The following is a 27,127-nucleotide window of genomic DNA, read 5'->3' on the forward strand; positions in this document are numbered from 1 at the left end:
GCAATGGAATCAATACACTGGCCGGTATCACAATTAAGCCAAACATAAGGGTTGGATTAAATACAGTCTCTTCTCTCAGGATGGGAAAAAGTTGTCAACAGTCCCCCAATATAGTTTTACTTATTGAAATAAATTTAGATTGAAATTAAGTCAAAGGCACTCTCTCTCCATCATTCTCTCTCCTTATGAAGTTTGTGTGAAACTTTATATTAGTTTGCATTTTAAAAAGTACGTTGTGTTGTGTAGTAATGGAACCTGGAAAAAAAAGAACAGCTCACTGGCATGTGCTCAACCAGAGCTGGTTATTTAAAAACAAGGTGTTGTGCACTTAGTGCATTGAAACTTCTTTTAGTCTTGGGTGTGGCAATGTCTTGTGATACATTTTCTGTATATTGGGGGAAATGTCAGCATCTTGAGAGTTGGCAGCATTTCCACTTGGTACCAGGGTCCCAAGGACACAGGATATCACAGATGCATCAATAAGTAAGTATCTCAGGGGGGCTCCTTTGTGGAATATTGTGCATGCATCCTCAAAGTTTGCTTTGCATTCCTGAATATTCAAGTTCTTGAAACAGTTTTAGTTTAAGGCATTGTGAGATCGTCAAATTGGCCTGAAAATTCTGGAGAAAGTTCATGAAGTTTAGTCACCTGGTAATTTTATGAATGAACTAAATTTTAATCATAGTGGGATAAAAACAAACATTTCTAATGATTACTCAAGATATAGCTGACAACTATATTTTGGAAACAGAACAACTGGAGAAAAGAAAAGGTAAAATGATCCTTTTATGCAGAAAGCTGTTCATGCAGTAGATCCTATTACTGATGTGGAGACAGAGGTCCTTTGACCTGCTCTGTGTGAGTTCCCCTGTCCTGCTCTATTATAAATCAGGCTAGGAAAAGTGATTCAGAGCTGGTTCCAGGACAGAGAATACTTACTTCATCACATACACCAAAGGTAGTGGATTTCCAATAAGCTTGCAAATGTTCTAACCTTATATGTGTTCCTGTTTCACCAAAAATTAGCAGTCTTATAGGATTGACTTTGCTTAAAACCAAAAGATGCCCATCTATCAAGAGTGCTTTTTAACCATCTGATTTAAAATGTTTAAGTAAATTAAAAATTAAGGGAAATTATCTTCATTCTACTTAGCAAATGTATTTGTAACAACAATCAGATATTAAAATGTACCAAGTTTAATAAAATTCAAGTTTTATTTTAAACAATTTGAACAGATGAGCCACTATAGAACTAAAAACTAAAACCCAGCATTTTGATTAGAAGGAAGATAGAGATAGATTAATTATTTCAGTCTTCTTAATACATATAGAGCAGATTGACTTTTTCTTGACTTACATATTCTTAAATGATTGCCTTTCCAAATTTGATAACTCCTTCCCGAAAAAACAGTGGACACAAGTAAGTACATTGCTTACTAGGTTTCATAGGAAGAATATCTATACTGGTTCGTGTGTGTTTCAAGTTAGACTTGGAGGGGGAAGCAGTCATGGCAAAAATGTTTCATGTTGCTCTACTTGGTCAATTCTAATGTATAAAATGTTAATACCAACTTGCACTTGAAATAGGAATTCTACACTCTAATATAATATTAGCATCACAGAACAGTTTATAATGTCTGCACCTCAAGAATGCCTGAGTTCTAGTCTAAACTTTCCACTAACTAGCCATGTGGCTTAAGGTAAGTCAATGGGGCTGAGTTTTTTCATTTGTAAAATGGGGTTGTCCATGACAGATGGTTGTTAAGGTTACCTCTACATGTAAAGTTCTGTGGTTCTAAGAACTTAGATGTAATTCAGGATAAAATTGGCATCTATGGAAGGTTTCTGAGTCATGATTTGATGAAATCTCATCTTTTCAGTACCATTAAATAGTTACATTGACTCTACAATGATCCTAGGCAATTAGCCAAACTCCCTATTGAGCTGGGAAGACATTTTTTTTTCACACAGGCGAGACAATTTAATCTACCTTTGAGTAAAAGCATTACTGTTCCCTTCAGTAAAGGTTTTGTTTTAAATAAATGATTTTGATCTTAACTGAGAACTTTACACTCCCCAGTTCAGGACATATCTAATGCTTAAAGTAATGCCAACCTTTATCTGGGTAAGTCCTCTATTCTTTTAGATTCAAAGCCGTGGCTAGGAAATAAGATGCATTAGGAGATATTCATGTGACAGAACCAAAGAAAAGCTCTTTGTATTACTATAACAGCAAAGGCAACTGGGAACTCAGGCTGAGACATCAGATATGTAAATCAGGCTGCTGCCAGATTCTATCGACTGAGTCAATCCAGCCTTGGCTGGCTGTCTACTGACTACCCAGCTGGGGGATTATCTGAAGACATTCTTCTCACCTTCTCTCCTTGGCTTTAGCACTTTGTATTTCATTTCCGTCAGGATCTGTAGAGATCTAGGAAGGAGATGAAACTCAAATCAACCATTTTTCCTTCCTAACAACTTAGATAAATTACTTAGCTGGGGAGAAAGGTTGAAGTTGTTGATTAAATGTGGTTTGGAATTGTTGGTACATTTCAGCCATCCATCTAATTTGTTTTCTCTATAACTACTAAGAATTGAAAGTTGACTACAGTAAATAGAATAAAATTATTCTTCTAAATACAATGGAAACTGTTACCATAGAGAAGAGGATCAAATGCTCTTATGACAAAAGTTTACATGAGCAATGATTTTAAGTTCTGAGAATATTAATTATGAGGTGTTTTAAAGTTATAACTTTTGTTACTAAAGGTTTTAAAGTTATCCTCGGGGATAATCTTCTATGTTGACGGTTAAATCACACTTGACTATCTCTTTATGAAGTGATCTATTAGACAATGGGAAAAACAAACTTCTTACACTATGGGGTTAACAAATATTTACTTGGAAGATTTTGAAGAGAACTTGAATCATAGTGTTTGTTGTATGTTTTAGTTCTGAATTTAGTTTGCCTCAAATAAGTAACAAAGTTTTAAAATTTATTTTCTGATACTTGAGTATTACATTTTCCATAGGTATAATCCTCTTAAAAGCTGTATGTTTAGTTTTCACTACTCAATTTGAAAGGGAATTAAGAACATGTAAGGTGGATAGCCTCATCCACCAGAGATCAGACAGCAGAAGCAAGAAGAACTACAGTCCTGCAGGCTGTGGAACAAAAACCACATTCACAGAAAGATAGACAAGATGAAAAGGCAGAGGGCTATATACCAGATGAAGGAACAAGATAAAACCCCAGGAAAACAACAAAATGAAATGGAGATAGGAAACCTTCCAGAAAAAGAATTCAGAATAATGACAGTGAAGATGATCCAGAACCTCGTAAAAAAAAATGGACGCAAAGATCGAGAAGATGCAAGAAATGTTTAACAAAGATCTGGAAGAATTAAAGAACAAACAAACAGAGATGAACAATACAATAACTGAAATGAAAAATACACTAGAAGAAATCAATAGCAGAATAACTGAGGCAGAAGAACGGATAAGTGACCTGGAAGACAGGATGGTGGAATTCACTGCTGCAGAACAAAATAAAGAAAAAAGAATGAAAAGAAATGAAGACAGCCTAAGAGACCTCTGGAACAATATTAAATGCAATAACATTCGCATTATAGGGGTCCCAGAAGGAGAAGAGAGAGAGAAAGGACCCGAGAAAATACTTGAAAAGATTATAGTCGAAAACGTCCCTAACATGGGAAAGGAACTAGCCACCCAAGTCCAGGAAGCGCAGAGAGTCCCATACACTATAAACCCAAGGAGAAACACTCCGAGACACATAGTAATCAAATTGGCAAAAATTAAAGGCAAAGAAAAATTATTGAAAGCAGCAAGGGAAAAATGACAAATAACATACAAGGGAACTCCCATAAGGTTAACAGCTGATTTCTCAGCAGAAACTCTACAAGCCAGAAGGGAGTGGCATGATATATTTAAAGTGATGAAAGGGAAGAACCTACAACCAAGATTACTCTACCCGGCAAGGATGTCATTCAGATTCGATGGAGAAATCAAAAGTTTTACAGACAAGCAAAAGCTAAGAGAATTCAGCACCGCCAAACCAGCTCTACAAGAAATGCTAAAGGAACTTCTCTAAGTGGGAAACACAAGAGAAGAAAAAGACCTACAAAAACAAACCCAAAAAAATTAAGAAAATTGTAATAGGAACATACATATCAATAATTACCTTAAATGTGAATGGATTAAATGCTCCAACAAAAAGACACAGGCTTGCTGAATGGGTACAAAAACAAGACCCATATATATGCTGTCTACAAGAGACCCACTTCAGACCTAGGGACACATACAGACTGAAAGTGAGGGGATGGAAAAAGATATTCCATGCAAATGGAAATCAAAAGAAAGCTGGAGTAGCAATACTCATATCAGATAAAATAGACGTTAAACTAAAGAATGTTACAAGAGACAAGGAAGGACACTATATAATGATCAAGGGATCAATCCAAGAAGAAGATATAACAATTATAAATATATTTGCACCCAACATAGGAACACCACAATACATAAGGCAACTGCTGACAGCTCTAAAAGAGGAAATCGACAGTAACACAATAATAGTGGGAGACTTTAACACCTCACTTACACCAATGGACAGATCATCCAAACAGAAAATTAATAAGGAAACACAAGCTTTAAATGACACAATAGACCAAATAGATTTAATTGATATTTATAGGACATTTCATCCAAAAACAGCAGATTACATTTTCTTCTCAAGTGTTCAAGGAACATTCTCCAGGATTGATCACATCTTGGGTCACAAATCAAGGCTCAGTAAATTTAAGAAAAATGAAATCATGTCAATCATCTTTTCGGACCACAATGCTATGAGATTAGAAATCAATTACCGGGAAAAAAAACGTAAAAAACACAAACACATGGAGGCTAAACAATACGTTACTAAATAACCAAGAGATCACTGAAGAAATCAAAAAATACCTAGAGACAAATGACAATGAAAACACGACTATCCAAAACCTATGGGGTGCAGCAAAAGCAGTTCTAAGAGGGACGTTTATAGCTATACAGTCCTACCTCAAGAAACAAGAAACATCTCAAATAAACAATCTAACGTTACACCTAAAGGAACTAGAGAAAGAAGAACAAACAAAAGCCAAAGTTAGCAGAAGGAAAGAAATCATAAAGATCAGAGCAGAAATAAATGAAATAGAAATAAAGAAAACAATAACAAAGATAAATAATACTAAAAGCTGGTTCTTTGAGAAGATAAACAAAATTGATAAACCATTAGCCAGACTCAACAAGAAAAAGAAGGAGAGGACTCAAATCAATAAAATTAGAAATGAAAAAGGAGAAGTTACAACAGACACAACAGAAATACAAAGTATCGTAAGAGACTACTACAAGCAGCTCTATTCCAATAAAATGGACAACCTGGAAGAAATGGACAAATTCTTAGAAAGGTATAACCTTCCAAGACTGGACCAGGAAGAAATAGAAAATATGAACAGACCAATCACAAGTAATGAAATTGAAACTGTGATTAAAAATCTTCCAACAAACAAAAGTCCAGGACCAGATGGCTTCACAGGTGAATTCTATCAAACATTTGGAGAAGAGCTAACACCCATCCTTCTCAAACTCTTCCAAAAAATTGCACAGGAAGGAAAACTCCCAAACTCATTCTATGAGGCCACCATCACCCTGATATCAAAACCAGACAAAGATACTACAAAAAAAAAAAAAAAAGAAAATTACAGACCAATATCACTGATGAATATAGATGCAAAAATCCTCAACAAAATACTAGCAAACAGAATCCAACAACACATTAAAAGGATCGTACACCATGATCAAGTGGGATTTATCCTAGTGATGCAAGGATTCTTCAATATACACAAATCAATCAATGTGATACACCATATTAACAAATTGAAGAAGAAAAACCATATGATCATCTCAATAGATGCAGAAAAAGCTTTTGACAACATTCAACACATATTTATGATAAAAACTGTCCAGAACGTGGGTGTAGAGGGAAACTACTTCAACATAATAAAGGCCATATATGACAAACCCACAGCAAACATCATTCTGAATGGTGAAAAACTGAAAACATGTCCTCTAAGATCAGGAACAAGACAAGGATGTCCACTCTCACCACTCTTATTCAACATAGTTTTGGAAGTCCTAGCCACGGCAATCAGAGAAGAAAAAGAAATAAAAGGAATACAAATTGGAAAAGAAGAAATAAAACTGTCACTGTTTGCAGATGACATGATACTAAACATAGAGAATCCTAAAGATGTACCAGAAAACTACTAGAGCTAATCAATGAATTTGGTAGCGTAGCAGGATACAAAATTAATGCACAGAAATCTCTTGCATTCCTATACACTAATGATGAAAAATCTGAAAGAGAAATTAAGGAAACACTCCCATTTACCACTGCAACAAAAAGAATAAAATACCTAGGAATAAATCTTCCTAGGGAGACAAAAGACCTGTATGCAGAAAACTATAAGACACTGATGAAAAAAATTGAAGATGATACCAACAGATGGAGCGATATACCATGTTCTTGGATTGGAAGAATCAATATTGTGAAAATGACTCTACTACCCAAAGCAATCTACAGATTCAGTGCAATCCCTATCAAATTACCAATGACATTTTTTACCGAACTAGAACAAAAAATCTTAAAATTTGTATGGAGACACAAAAGACCCCGAATAGCCAAAGCAGTCTTGAGGGAAAAAAAACGGAGCTGGAGGAATCAGACTCCCTGACTTCTGGCTATATTACAAAGCTACAGTAATCAAGGCAATATGGTACTGGCACAAAAACAGAAATATAGATCAATGGAACAGGATAGAAAGCCCAGAGATAAACCCATGCACCTATGGTCAACTAATCTATGACAAAGGAGACAAGGATATACAATGGAGAAAAAGTCTTTTGAATAATTGGTGCTGGGAGAAGTGGACAGCTACATGTAAAAGAATGAAATTAGAACGCTCCCTAACACCATACACAAAAATAAGCTCAAAATGGATTTGAGACCTAAATGTAAGACCGGACACTGTAAAACTCTTAGAGGAAAACATTGGAAGAACACTCTTTGACATAAATCACAGCAAGATCTTTTTTGATCCACCTCCTAAAGGAAATAAAAACAAAAATAAACAAATGGGACCTAATGAAACCTAAAAGCTTTAGCACAGCAAAGGAAACCATAAACAAAACGAAAAGACAACCCTCAGAATGGGAGAAAACATTTGCAAATGAATCATCAGACAAAGGATTAATCTCCAAAATACATAAACAGCTCATGCAGCTCAATATTAAAACAACAAACAACCCAATCCAAAAATGGGCAGAAGACCTAAATAGACATTTCTCCAAAGAAGACATACAGATGGCCAAGAAGCACATGAAAAGCTGCTCAACATCACTAATCATTAGAGAAATGAAAATCAAAACTACAATGAGGTATCACCTCACACCAGTTAGAATGGGCATCATCAGAAAATCTACAAACAACAAATGCTGGAGAGGGTGTGGAGAAAAGAGAACCCTCTTGCACTGTTGATGGGAATGTAAATTGATACAGCCATGATGGAGAACAGTATGGAGGTTCCTTAAAGAACTAAAAATAGAATTACCATATGACTCAGCAATCCCACTACTGGGCATATACCCTGAGAAAACCATAATTCAAAAAGACACATGCACCCCAATGTTCATTGCAGCACTATTTACAATAGCCAGGTCATGGAAGCAACCTAAATGCCCATTGACAGACGAATGGATAAAGAAGAAGTGGTACATATATACAATGGAATATTACTCAGACATTAAAAGGAATGAAATTGGGTCATTTGTAGAGACGTGGTTGCATCTAGAGACTGTCATACAGAGTGAAGTAAGTCAGAAAGAAAAAAACAAATATCGTACATGAACGCATATACGTGGAACCTAGAAAATGGTACAGATGAACCGGTTTGCAGAGCAGAAATTGAGACACAGAAGTAGAGAACAAACGTATGGACACAAAGGGGGGACAGCGGCGTGCTGTGGGGGTGGTGGTGGGACGAACTGGGAGATTGGGATTGACATGTATACACCGATGTGTGTAAAATGGATGACTAATAAGAAAATAAATATGTAAATAAACATTTTTAAAAAAAAAGAACATGTAAAGTTATAGAAAAATGGAGAACCTAGGAAAAAAGACTAGAGACAAAAAGAAAGATTATATTTCAAAAAAGACCATGATAAGTTTGAGAAGTGATCTGTTGTGTACATGTGTGGGTAATTAATACTAGAAGAAATAAGTATCACAAAATAAGATAAGGAAAAGGTGATATCGATGGATAGATATGAAAATGGATAGATGAATCTGGGGATATAAAGTGGGGTCAACTGCTGAGCTGGCAAGAATGAGAACTGAGAATTGGCCAGGGGGTAGTCTGTGATGAGGCCAAACTTTGGGGGTCTCAGTGGAGTCCCGCAAGAGTCAAAGCAATGAGCATGGGCTAGTGTTTTAAGGAAGCATTGATGAGGACAACCACTGAAGTCCAAAAGAGTATTTTGTTATTGTTTTTGTTTGCTTACTTTAAGGTAGGAGATGTTGTATGGAAAAGGGAAAAACCAGGGGAGAGGTAGAAATTGTAGATGAATAAAGAAGGTCTCATTAGGAATGGGTTCCTGAAGGGAAGAGGGAAAGGTGAGACTGGAAGTCGAGGTAGAAGAGTTAGCCTTGGCGAAGAGGACACTTCCTTCTCAGGTTCTCACAAAAAGGCTGTGGCATTTTTGGATGTAGGAAATATATTCCTTTTGTACTCAACACTGAGGAGATATTTAGTAAAATACTGCAAAAAAAAAAAAGGTGGCCACAAATCAATAGAGTTTCTTTTCTTTTTTTTTTTAATCTGATAATGGTATCATATGTTCTCCACTGAGAGCAAAACCAAGAGAAATGAATGTCAGTCAAGGTATTATCAGAGGAAATTACCAATGCTATCCCTTTTTGGAGTTTTTCTTAAAAAGGACATATTTGAACCTGGTTGAAGTAGATTGATTACGGTCATGGCCTCATGTTATTACTGATGGGCTGGGTCAGGTGACTTTGGAAAGCTACATTTCAGGCTCAAAAGACTGAATGTGTGAAGGCATGGCCAGGCTAGACAAAATCAGAGGGTGCTATTTTTTCATGAAAATAAATGGATGCCAGGAAACCGGGATTTTAATTCCAGTTTGATCACTAATTAGTTCCATTTTTAATGGAACTAATTTTCCATTAGTTCCAAGGATTTTAACTCTTATTAAGTAGTTTCCTTTTTCACAAAATTAAGGGTGTGGTCCTGATAGCTAAGATTCTTTTAGCCTTAAAAATAAAATGATTCTAAAATTGTGCAGTATATTGGCTATTTTGCTTATGGTAAAGTTACAGAATGTGTTTGTTCTTTATGAATGTTTCCCTTGCTTGAATTTTATGAAAACATTTTGTATGTTATCTGACCAATTGGAACATCTGATAACTTTGAAAGTATTATAAAAACTTAATTGATGCTGCATGGGTAGATGCTAAGCTTAGAAAAGACTAAATCAGATTCCCTTCATATTAAATCTTTCTTTGCCTTTAAGTTGCATTCACTTGGAAGCTGCAGTAACTCAGGCTACATGTAACCATTTGAGAAACTGTTATTCAGAAACATTCCACTTCCTCTTGGGAGTTGAAAGAGTTAATGCAGTTAAAAAGTTTGATGCAGCTTAGACCTTCTGGGGTGTCTAGTTTTATGGTTTTAATAGTCACTTTAGCCCTCCAAATAAGTCACTTCAAACTATCATTTTAGGCAGAAAATATCAGTAATTGAAGTTTGGTTGAATTAATTATCATGTGTCATTTAATCATTTGAGTAGACTTCCCTACTAGACTATGAACTCCATGGAGATAGAAATGTGTCTGTTTTTGCTCATCCATGTATCATACCCCTTGTAGTTACTACAGTGCTTACACACAGTGCCTGCTGAGTAGATATTTGTTAAATGAATGAATGATTTGATTTTACTTCTATAGAGTTGTTAGGCACTAAAAATTCATGATTCAAATGTTCTTTTCCATTTGAAGATTTGTAGTCATAAACTTTATATTTGAAAGTGATTGTATAAAACTACAATCTTGTACAACAGCGTTTAATTATGAAGAATGTCTTACTCAAGACTTTTTATGTCCACTTTGGATTCTGCCTTGAACTCTCTTCAGATTATTGAGCCAGACAGATAAAACATGGAGTAGTCAGATTAAAAGGGACAACATTTATTAGGAGTAGAAGAGTGGCTGGAAATACAGGAAGTGTTTGCCTATTGGTGCCTTTCTTTAGTCACTTCTTCAGAAGGGCCCCAATCCCTTGTCTTTCTGATCACAACTTCTTTACCTACTCTCATCTTCCCCCTTCACATACAGATTTCTCTTTTCTTCATCTCTCCAACAGCTGTCCTATTTTCCCTACTTCACTCAGTATATTAATTACTTCTTGGTCTTTTTTCTTTCTACCCAAATGTGGAGGGCAGGGACACCATTTCAGTATTGTTGCCTACAAGCTCTGTGGAATTGCTGGTGAATATGACCCACAGTTCATTCTTGCCAATGGAGCTGGAGCCCTTCTCGACGAAGGACCAGGACTCCAAAATCTTTGCGCCACTTAAATCCAATTTGCCGACTTCACCGATATGTCCTGTAGTTCTTTACCTCATCACTAGGTGATTCCCTGTTCTGATATCTCATTGCTGTTGTTCCAGTACCACTTGCCTTGATGTTGCAGTAACTTTGGGGCGAGGGGATAACATAAGAGGTGTTCATGAATGTGATCTGGGACTTAAAGAGTGTGTATGCAGTTATTCAACAGTTATTGATTTGGCACCCATGGTGTGCCAGGCATATTACATAAGTGGAGCAACCATAAGGTAGGTGACTCTAGCTGGTGTTAGAGTGGATGGGGCTTGGAGCAGAGATCATCCTTCCCTCTCCCATCTCTTGTGGTTATGGCCAGGGCGCCCCATTACTGGCAGTTTCATGTGGGTCTTTATGTTGTCTTTCCAACGTGCCAGTTTAAGGATTTCTGACAACCACCTTTTTAATGCTTATTTTGTGACAGATGATCCAAGAGAGCCGGTTTCTCATAGAAATGGCAGACACAGTCCAGGAAAAGATCGTGCAGTGTCAGAAAGCAGGTAACCTACCCCCTTGCCCCCATTTCGTTTAGAAACCATAATGATGATTTTTGGCAGACTTTAAAAGTTTAACTATACTTTGAGTTACACTGAAGCCTTTGTTTAGTACAGAAGAGATCTATGTGATAGTAGGTAGGTGGTCTGTGTGTATATGGAGGGGGCATCTGAAGATGTCTAGAGAGGTGAGGGTTTCTGAATTTACTTTTGTGATTTGGGAACCTATCAAAGCCTTTTATTACTGATATGGAAACTGTGGTTTCACATTGCCCCTTAAGAAGCTTTATTTTTACAGTTTGAACCATAATCTTGTTAACCTTCTAGGCTTTTGCCTCATTTACTAGTCCTCATTTTAGCTTTGTTCCTTCTTTAAGGATGGGATGGGCCATGTGTCTCTGATGGCACATTGCTGTGTTTATTTATTTTCACTTCATCCACACCCCAGTACTTTTATCTCTCTTGGATCCATGTTCTCCCTGATCCACACACACGCATTAGTGATTGCAATAAGGAAGATGACACTGACAGTTGCTTGATATATATGCATATGATACACTAAGCACACACGCTATGTTATTTAGTCCTCATAACAACTCTGCAATGTAGTCATCATTATATCCAATCTAGAGATGAGGCATCTGAGATTCTGAGAGATTGAGTGAATTACCCCAAATCCCATATCAACACGTGGTAGAGGTGACCTTTGAACCCAGACCAAACTTTGAAAATGGTGCTCTTTGCTACTGATCTGGAGGCTTAAATGTTTCCGTTGACAGGAAGCACAAAAATAATAACAATATGAAATACTTATATTATGCTCCTGTGTACCATGCACTACTTTGAGAGTTTTGTATGTATTGACTCATTTAATTGTCACACAATTCCATGAGGTCAATACTCTTGTTATCACCATTGCACCATTGAGGAGACTCAATGGCAGAGAGTTTCAGGGATTCGCTCATGCTCATGTAGCTAGTCAGTGGTAGAGCCAGAGTGTAGGTCCGGGCTCTGCAGCCATGCTCTTACTATGTACTGGGCTTGTGATGTTAGCACCAGGAAAGTTAATGTGGTTTTAGGCTGCATTAATACAAGCCTAGTCACTAGAACTAGGAAGGTGTTGGTAAGACCCTACGTCATGTGGGCAACTTCAATCCCATTTTGAGAACGATGTTCCTGGATGTCATCCTTAAAGAGAAATTATAATAAGCTGAAACATGTTAGAATGTTTAATCTGGAGAAGGGAAAACTCTAGTAGACTTTATCCAACATCTTTCTTCAAATATTTAAAGGGCTGTACTGTGGAACAGGGATTAGACCTTGTTGTTCTGAGGCTAGCTAGCACCAAGGAGTAGAAGTTTCAGGGAGAGAGACTGGTTTGATATCAGTCACAGCTTTCCAAAGATGGAATGAGCTTTCCAGAAGAAAGTGTGATTCCCATCTCTGAGGTGCTAAGACAAAGGCTGGAGAGACAGATGATGGTGATGTTTTTTATAGTATTCAAGCTTGGGGGAATGGTTTAGCTAAAAATAACTTTAAGGCCATTCCCAAATCTGACACATTTGGGTGTTTCCAGGAATGTTATTTTAAAAAGACTTTTTATTTTTACTCAACATTTACTAATTACCATTGTTATCTATGTGGGCTCCAGGCCTACTGTCAAGCCATATGGATGGTTCATAAGGCAAAGTAAGATATGTGCATCCTTCACATATGGTAGCCATTCACACATTACACCATTTTATATAAAAACCAGGCAGAGAACAAACAAGATGGATGCCACCTGTTAGAAGAATTTGCTTCTTAACTTCACGTCTTTGTCTATGGCCCCTTGCTGTTTAAAATCTAATTTAATCTAATGCACTGATTATTTTTAGTTTTCCTTTAAGGATAGCCATTTGGAGGTGACGAACAGAATGAGAAGGAGAATTCAATTTTGGGATTTAGAAATTATGAGAAGGACAGAAATGGGAAATTACATTCTTACTGATAATATTTTCACAATAAAATGCCTATTTTTCTGAAATTTATACAAAGAATTGGCTTATGTTCTCTTTTTAAAGGGATGGAGTTCCATGAGGAACTTCATAATCTGGGGGCAAAAGAAGGCTTGAAAGGAAGAAAACTCAACAAAGCAACTGAGAGCTTTGCTTGGAACATTACAGTACTGAAGGTAAATGAAGTACTCACGTGCCCCTTTGTCTTTATTTTTCTCCTCATCTCTCCAACGTGTAGAGAAGCGTCAGTGGTTAAATACGGTGACTTGAATTTTTAATTAACGCTTGACCTAATTAATTCGTGCTCTAAGTGACGGGAGATGCATACTGGGATTAACACACGTTTTGCCATAATAGGACAATGAGTTTTGTGGTGGAGGCAGAAGACAGCACGACCTAATTCTATTACCTGGTGTTTGTGCATGTGTGGTTTACTCATACTTCTAGTCAAGTCAATATGGCTGTTCTGGTTTGTGGAAAGAATAACACAAAATGTTGCTGGAGAAGGATCTAACACAAGTGACTTGGAAAAGCTTTAATCTACAGCATATCTGGAGCCATTTAAGACTATTTGATTTTAGGAAGAGTCTCTATAAATACATTTATTTTTGCAAAAATTTTGGAAGTCAGTTTTTTGAGATTGTGATTTGCTCTGCTGAAAATTAACTTTAAGACTTCGAAGTAAAGATGCCACTTTTCATATTTTGTTACATGAATGGACAAATGATTTAGGCAGTTGGAATAATTTATTCTTAGCAGTGTGATGGAGAAAAACAGCTACAAACAAAATTAATAATTACTGACATCTAAAGAACACTGGTGTGCCAGGCGCTGTTTTACAAGGTTTATATGAATTAACATTTTAATACTTTCATTAACTCAATACTGTTATTATTCTCATTTTAAAAGTGAGAAAACCAAGGCACTGAAAACTTATGTATATTACCCAAGGTCACTCAGCTAGTAAATGGTGGAGCTGGAGTTTGAACCCAGGCAGTTGGCTCCAGAGCCTGCTCTACAGAGAGATACTGCACATGTTTACATGAAAGTGCTAGGTGAACTGTAAGACATATCACAAATGTTTATTAAAAATTCAGTCCACAAATATTTGTTAAGCTCCTACTATGTACTGGGCTCTCTGCTATGCATTGGGAACCCATGAAGAACAAAAGCGATACAGACCCTGACCTCGTGAGTTAACAGTCTGGGGGCAGGAGGTGGGGTGGGGGAAAATAGGTGTCATTTGCTTAAGAGGCAGGAACTATAGTGTTAATATAAAGACGAGCTTGTTTTATAATACCTGAGTACAACATGGCAGTGTGAGCCCTGATACAGACGCTTTCTGTTCAGCGTATTTTTATGTGGGCTCGTTAATGTGCTGATCGCTGAGAAAGGAGCTACAGACACAAATATCAAAAAAGTAATACCTGGGCCTCCAGAACTAGTCTACTAGGGGAGACAGACATGTGACTAATAGCAACCATTGATTATTCAACACTTCACATGTGACAAGCACCCATGACTAAGTAGTTTATGTATGTTTCCTCCTTTCCTCTTCGCAACAACTGTGTGACATTGCAGCAACTCATGCTGACCCTGATATGACCCTCTCCATCTCACAGATGAGGAAATTGAGGCTCAGGAAGGTTTTAGTTTCTTACCTTTAGCTAGTAGATGGCAGAACTGAGATGCTATATCATGCCCATTGTTCTAACCACTACCCTGTCCTCCTGCCTCCTGAAAGACTCAATCCATGTGACTGAGTCCAGGCAGCCTAGTACAGGGGTGAGGGCACAGGCTCTGGGTGCAGACGCCTGATAGCTGTGAGGCTTTGGCCAAGTTATGTAGTCTCTCTGAGGGTGATAATAATACCCACACCCCAGGTTTTATAAGAACGAAATGAGATAATACACACAAAAATATCTAAGTCACAGTGCATGAAACTTGACATTATATCTATATCTATACTATTATTGTATATATATGCTATTACTTTTGCCAGGGTGAGGATGACCATTGGAATAAAAGGCTTTTGGTTTTTCTTAATTTAAATTTAAATTTAAAAATCAACTAATTAATTATTTAAAATTGAGGTATAATTGTTATTTTCTTTGTTAACTTCTGACTGAAGCCCATTCACTGTTTTCTGAGGTTTGTTTGTGTGTTTGGTTTAGTGACAGGAACTGATTGCTAGATGGGGCCTAGCAAATGCTGTACAAATCATTCTCAGACAGATCTTTTGAAACAGAATCAATCTTCTATTATTTTAGCTCATGTACCAGCTACTAGTATTTCAGCTTGAGCACTAGGAACTTAAACAAGAATAGTGAACTTTTCCAAACTTCTATTTCTCTTCTCTCCCCCATTGCGTTTAGTGGACCTGTTAATCATGTGCTCTTTCCCCAAGTGTTAAACAAATGACCTCCTTGGAATGTGAATTTTTAGCTGAGGCACAAAGAGACCAGGCTTTTTTGGAGGCTGTGTATCTAGTGGTGCCTCTCTGAGAAGAACCTCTTCTCTAAGGCTCTTCCTTTATTTCTTGTATCTTGGATCTGGGATCTGAAGTTCTTAGTTCCTTCTTTGTTCTCCAGTCTTCCTATTGATTTTCAATCTCCTAAGAATGCCCTTTTTCTTAAGTTTATTAGAGGCAATTTCCATTGCTTACAACTGGATGAATTAGTAACAACCACATTGGTAAGACATAATCACTGAAATAGTAGGATATGTCAAGGCTCACCTAAAAATTCTGCATTGCTTACTGAAAAGGTTTCCTTACACACAATTTTTACAAGTACTCCTCAATATCTAGAGGAAGAGAATGATGACTGACCAATATTTGTTGAACATGTGCATTCAAGTAGCTAAAATATTTAGTTCCAATGCAATTTCCAACAAGTAAGGGAGGATCGACAAAAAATGAGAAATGTGTCCTCAGGAAAATGGTGGGTGGGCAGCATGGAGTGGTAGAAAGGGGCATTGACTTTAAAGGAAATTGAGCTGAGACTAAAAAATAAATTCTTTAGTTTGTGTTTTCTGCAATTCAAAATTACGTTGATCAAAAAAAAAATTACGTTGATCTGATATTAATATATGACAGAGAAGCTGGAGAAAAATTTGCAGAGACAATGATTAATAGCTCTACAATATAACAAACATGAATTATACTTACAGAGTCCAAATTTTCCAAGCTAGAAATGAGGATTTATAATCCAGCAAGGAGGCTGAACTCACAATGGTCCTGGAAGCTCCCATACCTGTGTTTTTCTTTCATTCATATTTTAGCACTATGCATGGGTCCAGAGTAGGGAATTGCTTAGCAGATCATTTGCATTTCCCCACACTTTTGTCACATGCCAATAGCCAACTATTACAGTCATTTTCCTCTTCCTTTCTTTCTCTTTCACTTCTGAGCATAAAATTGAAGTCTTTAAATAGCTTCTGTGTTCATTTGGGATGATATGATGATGCAGGTCTCAATGACTCAGTCTGCAGTGTCTTTTCCAGATAATCATTGGACAAAGATAGCTCTATCTCATCCCACCCTCATGCATTAACTGTTCCTTCCATCTGTCTTTTTCTCCATGCTGTCCTTCATAAAACAGTTTTGTTTGGTTATTAGCATAATATTAAAATCTTACAATGAAGATTTTTTCCTGTTCTTTACGTCTTCCAGAAAGAGATACTACAACTTCACTTGCACAGTCAGGTTATTGTAGTAAATTGTTATCAACTTTGGAAATATTTTGCTAACGAGAATTCTGAAGCTCTCTTGGAAAAGAGAAATGAATTTATACTATATCACTGATAAAACGTAATGTATCATGAAGTGGAATTCATTTAAAATTTTGGACTCTATCCACAATGATTTAATTCTTTAAGTACAAAAAGAATTTCATTAAAAGGTGGTCACACCTATAAAACCGAAACTAGTAAGAACCTGAGAGTAACATTTTAGTGAGTTTCCCAATATATATTTTTCTAACTTGGCCTGTCGGCTATTTTAAGGAACTAAATTCCATTATCTTAACATTTTCAAAAGTTTGATGAAAAAATCAATTCTCCAAGCTGGAGAAGTGTCAAGTAGAGATATATAAAAAAAATTGAAATATAATTAATAAACATTTTATTATAACGGAAAAGCTATGAAGTAGGTGATCACTAGAGCTTACAAATAAATAAAAGGGTCAAGAAGTGGCTGACTTCTTATTTGTTCATGAATTTCATTGATTACTAGTTGAATGACATGTATTAAATAAATTATGAATAGATGATTACTTCATCAATGGACACTTCTATTAATTGATGTGTATCTATACTTTCCCTAGATAGATTTCCAGCTTATAATTTAATGCATTTCATTGTATGCCACAAAAAACTGGGTCTCTTTTATAGATTTATGTTCAGTAGATATGACTAATCTTTTTCCACCTAACTTTTTGGCTTTCTATCACTGCTTAAGCTTTGCTCCTTCTGTTTTTATCTTGACAACATTTTCATTTTCCTTGGGAAGAGCAGAGGCTAAAGCTCCTTGGGTACTTGTGTTTCTAACTCAGACAGATTCTTTTGCTCAGTCCCTAAATTTCAGGCCCTCACATCTCTGGGGAATCTTGCTACATAAGGGAATTACATGGATGTCAGTAATATGCTTTCTAATAGAGCCTGCAAACACATCTGAAGTCTTTGCTCATTGTTGAGAGGCAGGAAAAGAAGGGAAACAAGATTATGGGCTAATGGGAAAAAAAGTATGAGAAGAGGCATCCATCTCTGAAAGACTGAGTGACAGAAAAAATGGGGTCACCCTCAGCAGAAGGACCGTAGATATTTTAAATCATTCTCTGAGATACTGTGTGTGTTGGGGGGATCCAACCAGGCTCTACTGGCAGCCATAGTGACTATGCCCCTGGGGGCTGCTCTGAGGTTATATAAAGAAGGAACATGTCTTCCATGTCATCCACTGAGAAATTCTCCAATGGTGTTCTGTCAGCTGCTGGCTGTTGTTACCGTAGAGGCTGGAGAAAGGCTAGGTTTCTACCTGAGCCAACTCTTTCAGAAAAGAACAGCTACTTATGACGTCTAGAAACAGACCTCCACTGACAACAATGCATTAATAATAAACTATTCTTCATGTCGATGTTACTATCAATTATTAAGAAACATAAAGTGGTCAAGAGTACAGACTCTGGAGCCAGATACTTTCTAGCTGTGTGGTCTTGGGAACATTTCCTTTTGTCTCTATGCTTCTGAATCAATTAGAATATGCCAGGTTGTGCTGTGGTAACAAAAATGAAAATCTCGGTGGCTTAAAACAATAGCTTATTTCTTGCTCACACTGTTTGCCTACCAGGGTCAGCAAGGGTCAGTTAGGAGCTCAGGCTAATGGGGGCTCTACCTCAACTAACCCATCTCTAATCCTAGAGGTAGGGAAGCACAGATTGGTTTTAAACTTTTCTGCCAAGTAGTGTCACATGTCCCTTCTATTTAAATTTGACTGGTCAAAGTAAGTCAAATGGTCATATCTGACTTCAGTGGAGTTGGGAAAGTATATACTTCCTCAAGGAAGGGGAGCAGATGTTGGTGAATATAATCTACTAGTGACAGGTTCCTCAGCTATATCTACCTTTAGTCATAGTGAGGACTAAATGAATTAATGTCTATAAAGTGGTATCTGAGATATAAAAAATGCTATGTAAGAGTTTGTAAGCATTCAGTGCCTACAGCGAGCAGTTAAGTGATTTTCACACAACATATTAAGTAATTTTAAGGGTCACCCTGTAAAGTTACTATTATTATACTCATTTTACAGATAGGAGAACTGAGACTTGAGAGGTTAAGTAACCTTCCTGTTGGCATAGGGGTACTGAGTGATGGAGCAAGGATCTAACTCCAAAGCCCATGCTGTTAGCCCATTATGCTAAATTGCCAGAGTATATATAGCCCCATAATAATGATGGCTTGTATTAACTAAGTACTCTATGTGTCTCAAATATTATACTAAGTGCTTTATTATCTTCATCCAAGAGGGTGAGTGTCCTGTTCAACTAACATGAGTATTCCAACCACCTTGACAGTGTATTCCTACAATGCAGAACAGTACTTTCAGTGTAGCTTGGGAACATCAGTTCTCCTTGTTCTGACACTACATTCGTCAAGCAACTCTGTTCTCAACTTGGCTTCCCAAGCACACTTTTCCAGTGAAGATGGAATGAGTTGATCAAGTGACATAACTAGTCCCATCTGCCTGGCTGTCTCTTTGTAAATGAGTCAGTTAGCTTCCTTTTTTTCAATCAGTCCATCTCCTATGAGCTTGGTTAGCATGAATCAGCTCCCCAGGGCCTGATCACTGCTGAGTGATTGGATGCAACTGAGCCCCTGGACAGATACCACTGAGATTAAGAAAACAAAATGAAATAACAACAAAAATACAAAAGCAGAAGGCCAGACCCTGGACCCACCTTGAGAACCCAGGGAAAGATGGGGGGTAAGTATCTCAGTGAATCATCGAGACAGCCCCCTGTTTCTCTTGGACAGCTTTACTCTTTACTGGCTGTTAGTCTAGCTGTTGCCAGCCTCCACATCTTGGTGAGACAGAGGAAACTTAAGAGCCGTGCTGCCAGCAAAAACTTTGCAAAGACCATACTCCTGTTCATATTCCTTCCTTCACCCAGCCTCTACAGCCTCAGTTCTTCCTCTCAGAGCCTCCATCTTTCCTGTATCATCTAAGCTGTTAGAGCAGAAGTCCTGGAATCTTCTTCCTTTGAATAACAAACCTGAGTTGATTTAGAAATGAGATGAAGTCCCTATAGGTAAATTCCTCAGGTTTCACTGAGAAGAAAGGAGCCTCCTGAGTGGCAAAGCTGAGGAGCCTTTAAGTCACCGATCTTGAGAAGCAAGGTTCAAAGGGTTTAAACAAAGTTTTAAATTCCGTTAAGTCTAAGGAAAATACTTCCTAGTGATACATACAAAATAACAAATTCTTGGGCTGTGAATTCCCGTCTGTGTTATCTTAGAATTATGTAAGAGTTTAGACCTATAGAAAGTTGGGCTATGAGTCTAGGAATCTGCAACTGATTAATATAATTTTTAAAAATTATCTTCTCTGGGGCTAGATTTTCTCACCTAAAAATAAAACGAGACTGTATGACTGCTGGAATCCTTACACATCTTTACATTTTATGATTGTATGTTATTTTCAGTCTTTTTCTGTGCCTAAACTACATTACATTCTTAAAGACATTGATCCTTTTGTCACTAAACCTATCAATAACATAAATCTTTCTGCTTATATATCTTCTCTGTTATGTCTTGCTCCCCCCACTTTTTTTAAAAACCCATAACACTATAAAACCCTAATTATACTCAGTTTCTATCCTTACTTCCCACAGTCTCCCACTATTATCCCTCCTACTGTTACCGAACTCAGGATCAGCTGATCGCTGCTCAAAAGCCAGTAATTCGAGAGGCAAGTGTCAATAGAAAGGAAAGGTGCTTTAATCAGAAAAGCCAGCAGTCTGGGGAGAAGGTGGACTGCTGTCCTGAGACCAACTCTGAAGATTCTGCTCTGCCATGATGGTTTTTTAAGGGAAAATTGGGGGGAAATATCTCAGTGAATCATCGAGAGAGGAGGTTGGGTCATCGTTTTCCACTGTGTGCAGTCTAGCTGATTTTTCAAATGTTATCTTGTCAGAGTGATCTGCCTGCAAGATTGCTTAGGGGGGCTTTGGGGTAGAGGGCTAAACATTCTTTAACTACTTAATTTTTCTTTCTTACTTCTTTTTATCTATGAAAAATATCAACAGGTTAGGCAAGGCATGGTGTGCATTCAGGAAAGTATAAGTCAGGAGTTAGTTTGAATGGCTTAGTGATCTCATTCCTATAATTAGGTTCTTTTACAGTTAGAAGGGAACAGAAATGGGCAAACAGGAAAGGGGCAAAAGAGCTGCTTTTAATTCCCCGCTGTCAAACATCATTCCATTTTGATGGGATTGGGGTGAAGGTCCATCTTCTGTAGCTTCTTTGTGCTGACATAGGATGCTGTATTCTCAGAGTGAAAGATGTCAACATGCGTCTGTAACATCTCTTTGCTGACAGTTTTAGTTGCCTGCTTACATATATGGGCAGAGCAAGCTACAATTATTTTGATGCCCACAAAGATATAGATTATTATGAGCAATAATGTTAATCCCATTCTCTTGAGGCCAGTTCTTGGAATTGTGCTAGCCATAGATTCAGTACTGCTCAAGATGGAGCAGCTTATGTCATGCCTTCTGGTGGCAGTTATGGTATCTGTAAAACAACTCAGGAATTTGCATCAGACACTGAGTCTGTGACTCTATTGTCCTAATAATTAACTATTCAAACCTGCTTTTTTGTGACTCTGGGAGGCCTGGGAGACTTCAGCTTTTCTACCAACAAGAAGCAGAGGACATAGAGGGGCTTTTGTACTTGGTGGGGGTGTGGGGAGCCTGCAGAGTTCTGCTTGGTTCTGCTACTGCTGTCTTCTCCCTTCCTGACTGCTTTTTCCAAATAAGATGGTCTCTACCTACCATCTTGTTGGAAATTTTTTTCTGATTTTTTTTTTTATTGTGGTAAAATACATAAAACATAAAATTTACTATCTTAACCATTTTTAAGTTCAGTGGTACTAAATATATTCATACTGTTGTGCAACCATCATCACCATCCATCTCTAGAACTCTCCTCATCTTGTAAAACTGAAACTCTGTATTCATTAAACGATAACTCCCCATTGCCCCCTCCTCCCTGGCCCTTGGAAACCACCATTCTACTATCTGTCTCTGATTTTTGAGTACTCAAAGTATATAATATAAATTGAATAATGAAGTACTTGTCTTTTTGTGACTGGCTTATTTCACTTAGCATAATGTCCTGACTGTTCATCCATGTTGTGACACAGGTCAAAATTCCCTTCCTTTTTAAGGCTGAATAATATTCCATTGTATATAAATACCATATTTTGCTTATCCACTAATCTGCTGATAGACACTTGGACACTTCCATGTTTTAGCTTTTGTGAATAATGCTGCTATGAATGTGGGTGTACAAGTATCTCTTTGAGACCCTGATTCCAATACTTATATACCCAGAAGTGAAATTGTTGGATCATGTGGTAATTCTATGGGTTTTTTTTTGAGGAACCACCATACTGTTTTCCACAACAGCTGTTCCATTTTACATTCCTACCAACAGTGCACAAGAATTCCGATTTCTCCAAATTCTCACCAACACTTATTTTCTGGTTTTTTGATAGTAGCCACCCTAATGGGTATGAGGTAGTATATCAATCACTGTAGTTTTGATTTGCATTTTCCTAGTGATTAATGATGTTAAGCATCTTTTCACGTGCTTATTGGCCATTTGTATATCTTCTGTGGAGAAATGTCTATTCAAGTCCTTTGCATGTTTTTGAATTGGGTTACCTGGGGTTTTTTTGCTATTGAGTTTTCTAAGTTCTCTATATATTCTGAATATTAATCCTTTATCAGATATATGATTGGCAAATATTTTATCCCATTCTGTGGTTTGCCTTTTTACTCTAATTATACTGTCTTTTAATGCACAAAGTTTAAAATTTTTCATGAAGTCTAATTTGTCTATTTTTTCTTTTGTTGCCTGTGCCTTTGGTGTCATATCCAAGAAATCATTACCAAATCCAATGTCATGAAATTTTAGCCTATATTTTCCTCTAAGAGTTTTATAGTTTTAGTTCTTAATTTAGGTCTTTGATCCATTTTGAGTTAATTGTTGTATATATTGTAAGGTAAGGGTCCAACTTCATTTTTTTGCATATAGATATCCAGTTTTCTCAGCACCATTTGTTGAAAAGAATATTCTTTCCCCATTGAATGGTCTAGGAACCCTTGTCAAAAATCATTTGATCATATTTATGTAATGGTTTATTTCAGGGTTGTCTATTCTATTCCATTGGTCTATGTGTCTGAGTTTATGCCAGTACCACACTGTTTTGATTACTGTAGCTTTGTAAGTTTTTAAATCATGGAGTATGGGTCCTCCAGCTTTGTTATTCTTTTTCAGGATTGTTTTGGCTATTCAGGGTCTCTTGAGATTCCATGTGAATTTTAGGATAGGTTTTTCTAATTCTGCAAGAACATCATGGGGATTTTGATAGGGATTGCATTGAATATATAGATTACTTTTGGTAGTATCGACATCTTAACAATATTGTTTTCCTGTTGGGAATTTTTGCAAACAGCGTGATATTTTATTCTTTCTTTTGTTCTTCAAGGCCATCCTGTAGTGAAAATACTCAACAAACAGTATACACGTTCTAATAATTAAAGTCAGTTTATAATTCACAGAAGTTCTTCTACTCTGGAAATACAGATTATAGTCTGTTAAACTCCATAGGTTAAGTGCTCTATAGTAAAAAGCAAATTGTACAGAGTGGACCATATAAGTAGTCACTACCTTAAGACGTACTTGTCTGTCTGTACACCTATCCAGCCAGCTAGCTGTGTATCTATCTACTCAAAGACTTACCTGTCAACCTGAAGAGTTTCCTACATTGTTAGGTTAAGTGTGCCTAATAGCTAGTGGAAGGAATGTTGTGTATTGACCTAGTATATATCTTCTCTAGGTTACATTTATTTAAAAATTTTTCAGTTTATTTAAAAATGTATTTTAATTATTTGGCCTATTAAATGTTTTTAAAATAATATTTTAATTTTGGTGAGCAGTTGTGGTACTTGTCATGCTGGAAATGTTTGGTAACTGCAACTGGGAAAGGCAAAACAGTGATGATGCCAAAATTGAGGATCTGATTCTAGTGGCAGCCGGTTTAGTCTCACTCAACCTAGCAAGCCTAGACTCACTTGTAATCTCAGCCAGCTGCCTTACAATGCATGTCATTTTTTCACCATGAGGGAGGTGGCAGGTGAGAGAGAATGAATGGATAAGTACTAGAAAAACAACTCTGATCTCATGTGTCGGTACCATTATCTTTACACACAAAAGAAAATATTATTAGGCCTTAAGAAGAGTATGCATTTAGCAGGCATAGCATCTATTCCAGGGGTTTTATAAGCTAAGTTTGAGGTATTTATACTCAGACTAGGTGTTTGAAAAGGTACTCCTAGACACATTTTTAGAACCTTGTTATTGTTTGGCTTGTTAGTACAGAATAAAGATCTTTTTCTCCATCGCAAGAAGTTGATTTAATTTATTTCCACTTTAACTTTATAAATAAGAAGGTGCACAACATAAAAGGCCTCTAATCCATAAATTAGCAAATAGTAATTTTGGGGTTTTTTTGGGTAAAATCACATGCATATATTCAGTAAATACCTATAAGCCCCTGTTGGGTTCTGAGTTCTGTGCCTAAGAATGTACTCATGAATAAAAACATGGTCTCATGGGGCCATGAGACCCATAGTTGGGGCTGTCATTAATAATCACACACTGCATATTATATTCGTCACAGTGATGAGTGCTGTGAAGGAGAAGTATGAGAATGTGTAATGGGATTTGACCTAATGGGAGGTCAGGGAAGTCTTCCAAGAGGAAGTACCAGTTGAGCAGGGAGTAAATATCTTTAGCCTTTCATGGATTCCAAAACCCTACCTTATATCCTGATACTTGAGTGTGGTTGCCAAAACAATCTGAAAATAATGGTGAAAAGAACACAAATCAAAATAAAGATGTGCTAGACATCCTCAACTTGGTCTGCGGAGATCTAAGATGTCTGTCTCGCTCATTGCCACTGATTAGCATCATAGCTAATTTGTTACTCTATCCAACCTGGTCATGAGTCATATGGTTAATTACATGTGAATTTAATCATCTATCTCCTAAGAAATAATCTGCAGCAACATTCTCTGTCCATGTGTATCCATAAAATTCATTTGACAGCTTGTAGTTGTAGAGGAGGGTGTTTAAAGGTTGGTTTTTGAGAGATTTCTGTGATTTAAAGCTGAAAAGATGCAGAGAGAGCATTATAGAATATACAATATGAACTGTATTAGCGTTAAAAAAGTAAAATCTTTTTTTAAAGAGTATAATTAATGCATGTATAATAATAAAAAATCACAAATCTAAAACGTTATTCCAAACAGCCCTTGTCCAACAATATAGGATGGTTCAGATGGAATGTTAATGCTTCTTAGCAATAAGCAGGCTGGTTACATGGTGTCCAGATTTCTGCCTAGGGTGGTTGCAAACCAGCTGTGCTGCCTAGGAGTTTAGTAGAGATAAAAGCCAGGCTGTTGATATGATTATGGAAGCACAGACCACTTTACTTTATCTCCAGTAGAACTAAATTTAGTGTCTCTTGGGGGGTCCATTTTTTTTTCAGATGAAAGCTGCACTTTATAATGATTTTGAATAATTCAAAAATGGCAGAATCCAAATGAATAGATGCATCATAGACTTGGCTCCAACTTGTGAGGTTATAGAAGGTCTTGCTTTTCTTACAGGAAAACTTTTTTTAGAGAAAATGTTTCTTACACACAGAGTCTTAGTCTAAGGTGTGTTTGATGTCCTTACTCTGTTAACTATTTTCTTCAATGACATGTGGAAAGAAAACATTGGTAGCAAAAGTGCTTCATTCTAATTTCTTATATAGCCCTTTTAGGTTTTTCAGACACAAGCTCCTCTTATTTCCTTGTTACTCTAGGGAGAAGAAGACGGGATACATCTATCTAATTTTCTTATTCTTAACCCAAATCAGAGCAATGTGAGCTCACTACTCTGAATGTATATGTAAGTGTGGTGTGTGCATTGTCAGGTAAAGACAAACCCAGATTTAGGTAAAGAGAGATATTATTTAAAAGGTTTATTGCAGTATGGGGAAGGGGACAATTGCAGTAAATAGGGAGAATGATCTTTCCATAAAATCTGTAAGCTTCTTAAAGGTCAGACAAAAACAATTTTTCTTTTACTGGAAGGGGCAAACAAGGCTAGAAGAACCAGGTCTGGGGAAAGGGTGGCTGAGTGGTATGATCCTGAAGGGCCATTAAGAAGGGGCTGAATGCTGACTCAGGCTGGGGAGAGGGTCAAAGATCAGGGCCTGAAGGGAGGAGAGAAGCTTAACTTAAGTTTGGCTGAGTCAAGGAAGCATGTATTTTGTCCAAATTGGTTAATGGGTACAAACAGTTCAGCTAATCATTTCCGAAAGGGAACTTGGAGGATCTGTGTCTGGCATAGGTAAACAAGGAGGGCATCCATGAGTCTTATCTAAGTCATATGGGGAAGGGTGGCTCTGGGCAGTAAGCAATTTCCTGGAACGCAAAATGCTGGGGTTTCTTAACCATCCCTGTTTTCCAAGAACATAGGGCTCGGGTAAATTTTAACATTGTCAACATACACACATACATATAGAAATATGTGTATAAGAAATGTTATAGTGTGTGTGTGTGTGTGTGTGTATGTATACACACACACACATATATATATATATATACATATCTGTAAATATTAATGTGTAAAGAACATTTTAGGGTAAGAATAATGAAATTAGATGTTACTCTTTTAAAACCATATTGAAAAGATCATGCTTTCCCTCAATCCAGAAGTGATTATCTTCCAACTTAGTTAGACTTCTCTTATTTTAAGTAGATCTAGTGTGCTCAAATATACAGCATGTATGAGATTACATATTCATAGTAACAGACTGGCGTTGGGGGTGGAGGGATTTTTTTCTCCTTTATTTCCCACTTCTTGTAAAACAATTTTCTATTTTTAAATCACTCTGCATATATTAGTGATACTTTAAGCATCTGTAATAAGTGGAGGTACCTTTTCACTAACACAGAATAATTAGGAACTGAATTTCCCATTTAAGGAAAAATCCATGGCTTTATGAAAAGATTAGTTATAGATTTTTTGAAAAAGAAATATCTTTGGATTTTTAAAACTAAGTTTAGTTTATT

The 27,127-nt window shown here is 36.9% G+C and overlaps 1 protein-coding gene across 5 annotated transcripts in view; it reads left to right on the plus strand.

Moving 5' to 3' along the window:
- Positions 1-27,127, plus strand: part of PLCL1 (phospholipase C like 1 (inactive)) — a 366,361-nt gene that overhangs the window by 309,280 nt on the left and 29,954 nt on the right. For 4 of the 5 annotated variants that reach the window (XM_036859028.1, XM_036859025.1, XM_036859027.1 and 1 more), the window contains 2 exons: positions 11,157-11,232; positions 13,290-13,399. The exons of the other annotated variant lie outside the window; for it this stretch is intronic. In XM_036859028.1, coding sequence (XP_036714923.1) covers positions 11,157-11,232; positions 13,290-13,399 — 186 coding nt within the window. The remainder of the gene's footprint in view (positions 1-11,156; positions 11,233-13,289; positions 13,400-27,127) is intronic. 5 annotated transcript variants of the gene reach the window in all.

The sequence above is a fragment of the Balaenoptera musculus genome, chromosome 7, assembly GCF_009873245.2.
Source record: "Balaenoptera musculus isolate JJ_BM4_2016_0621 chromosome 7, mBalMus1.pri.v3, whole genome shotgun sequence".
In the NCBI taxonomy this organism is placed as follows: domain Eukaryota; kingdom Metazoa; phylum Chordata; class Mammalia; order Artiodactyla; family Balaenopteridae; genus Balaenoptera; species Balaenoptera musculus.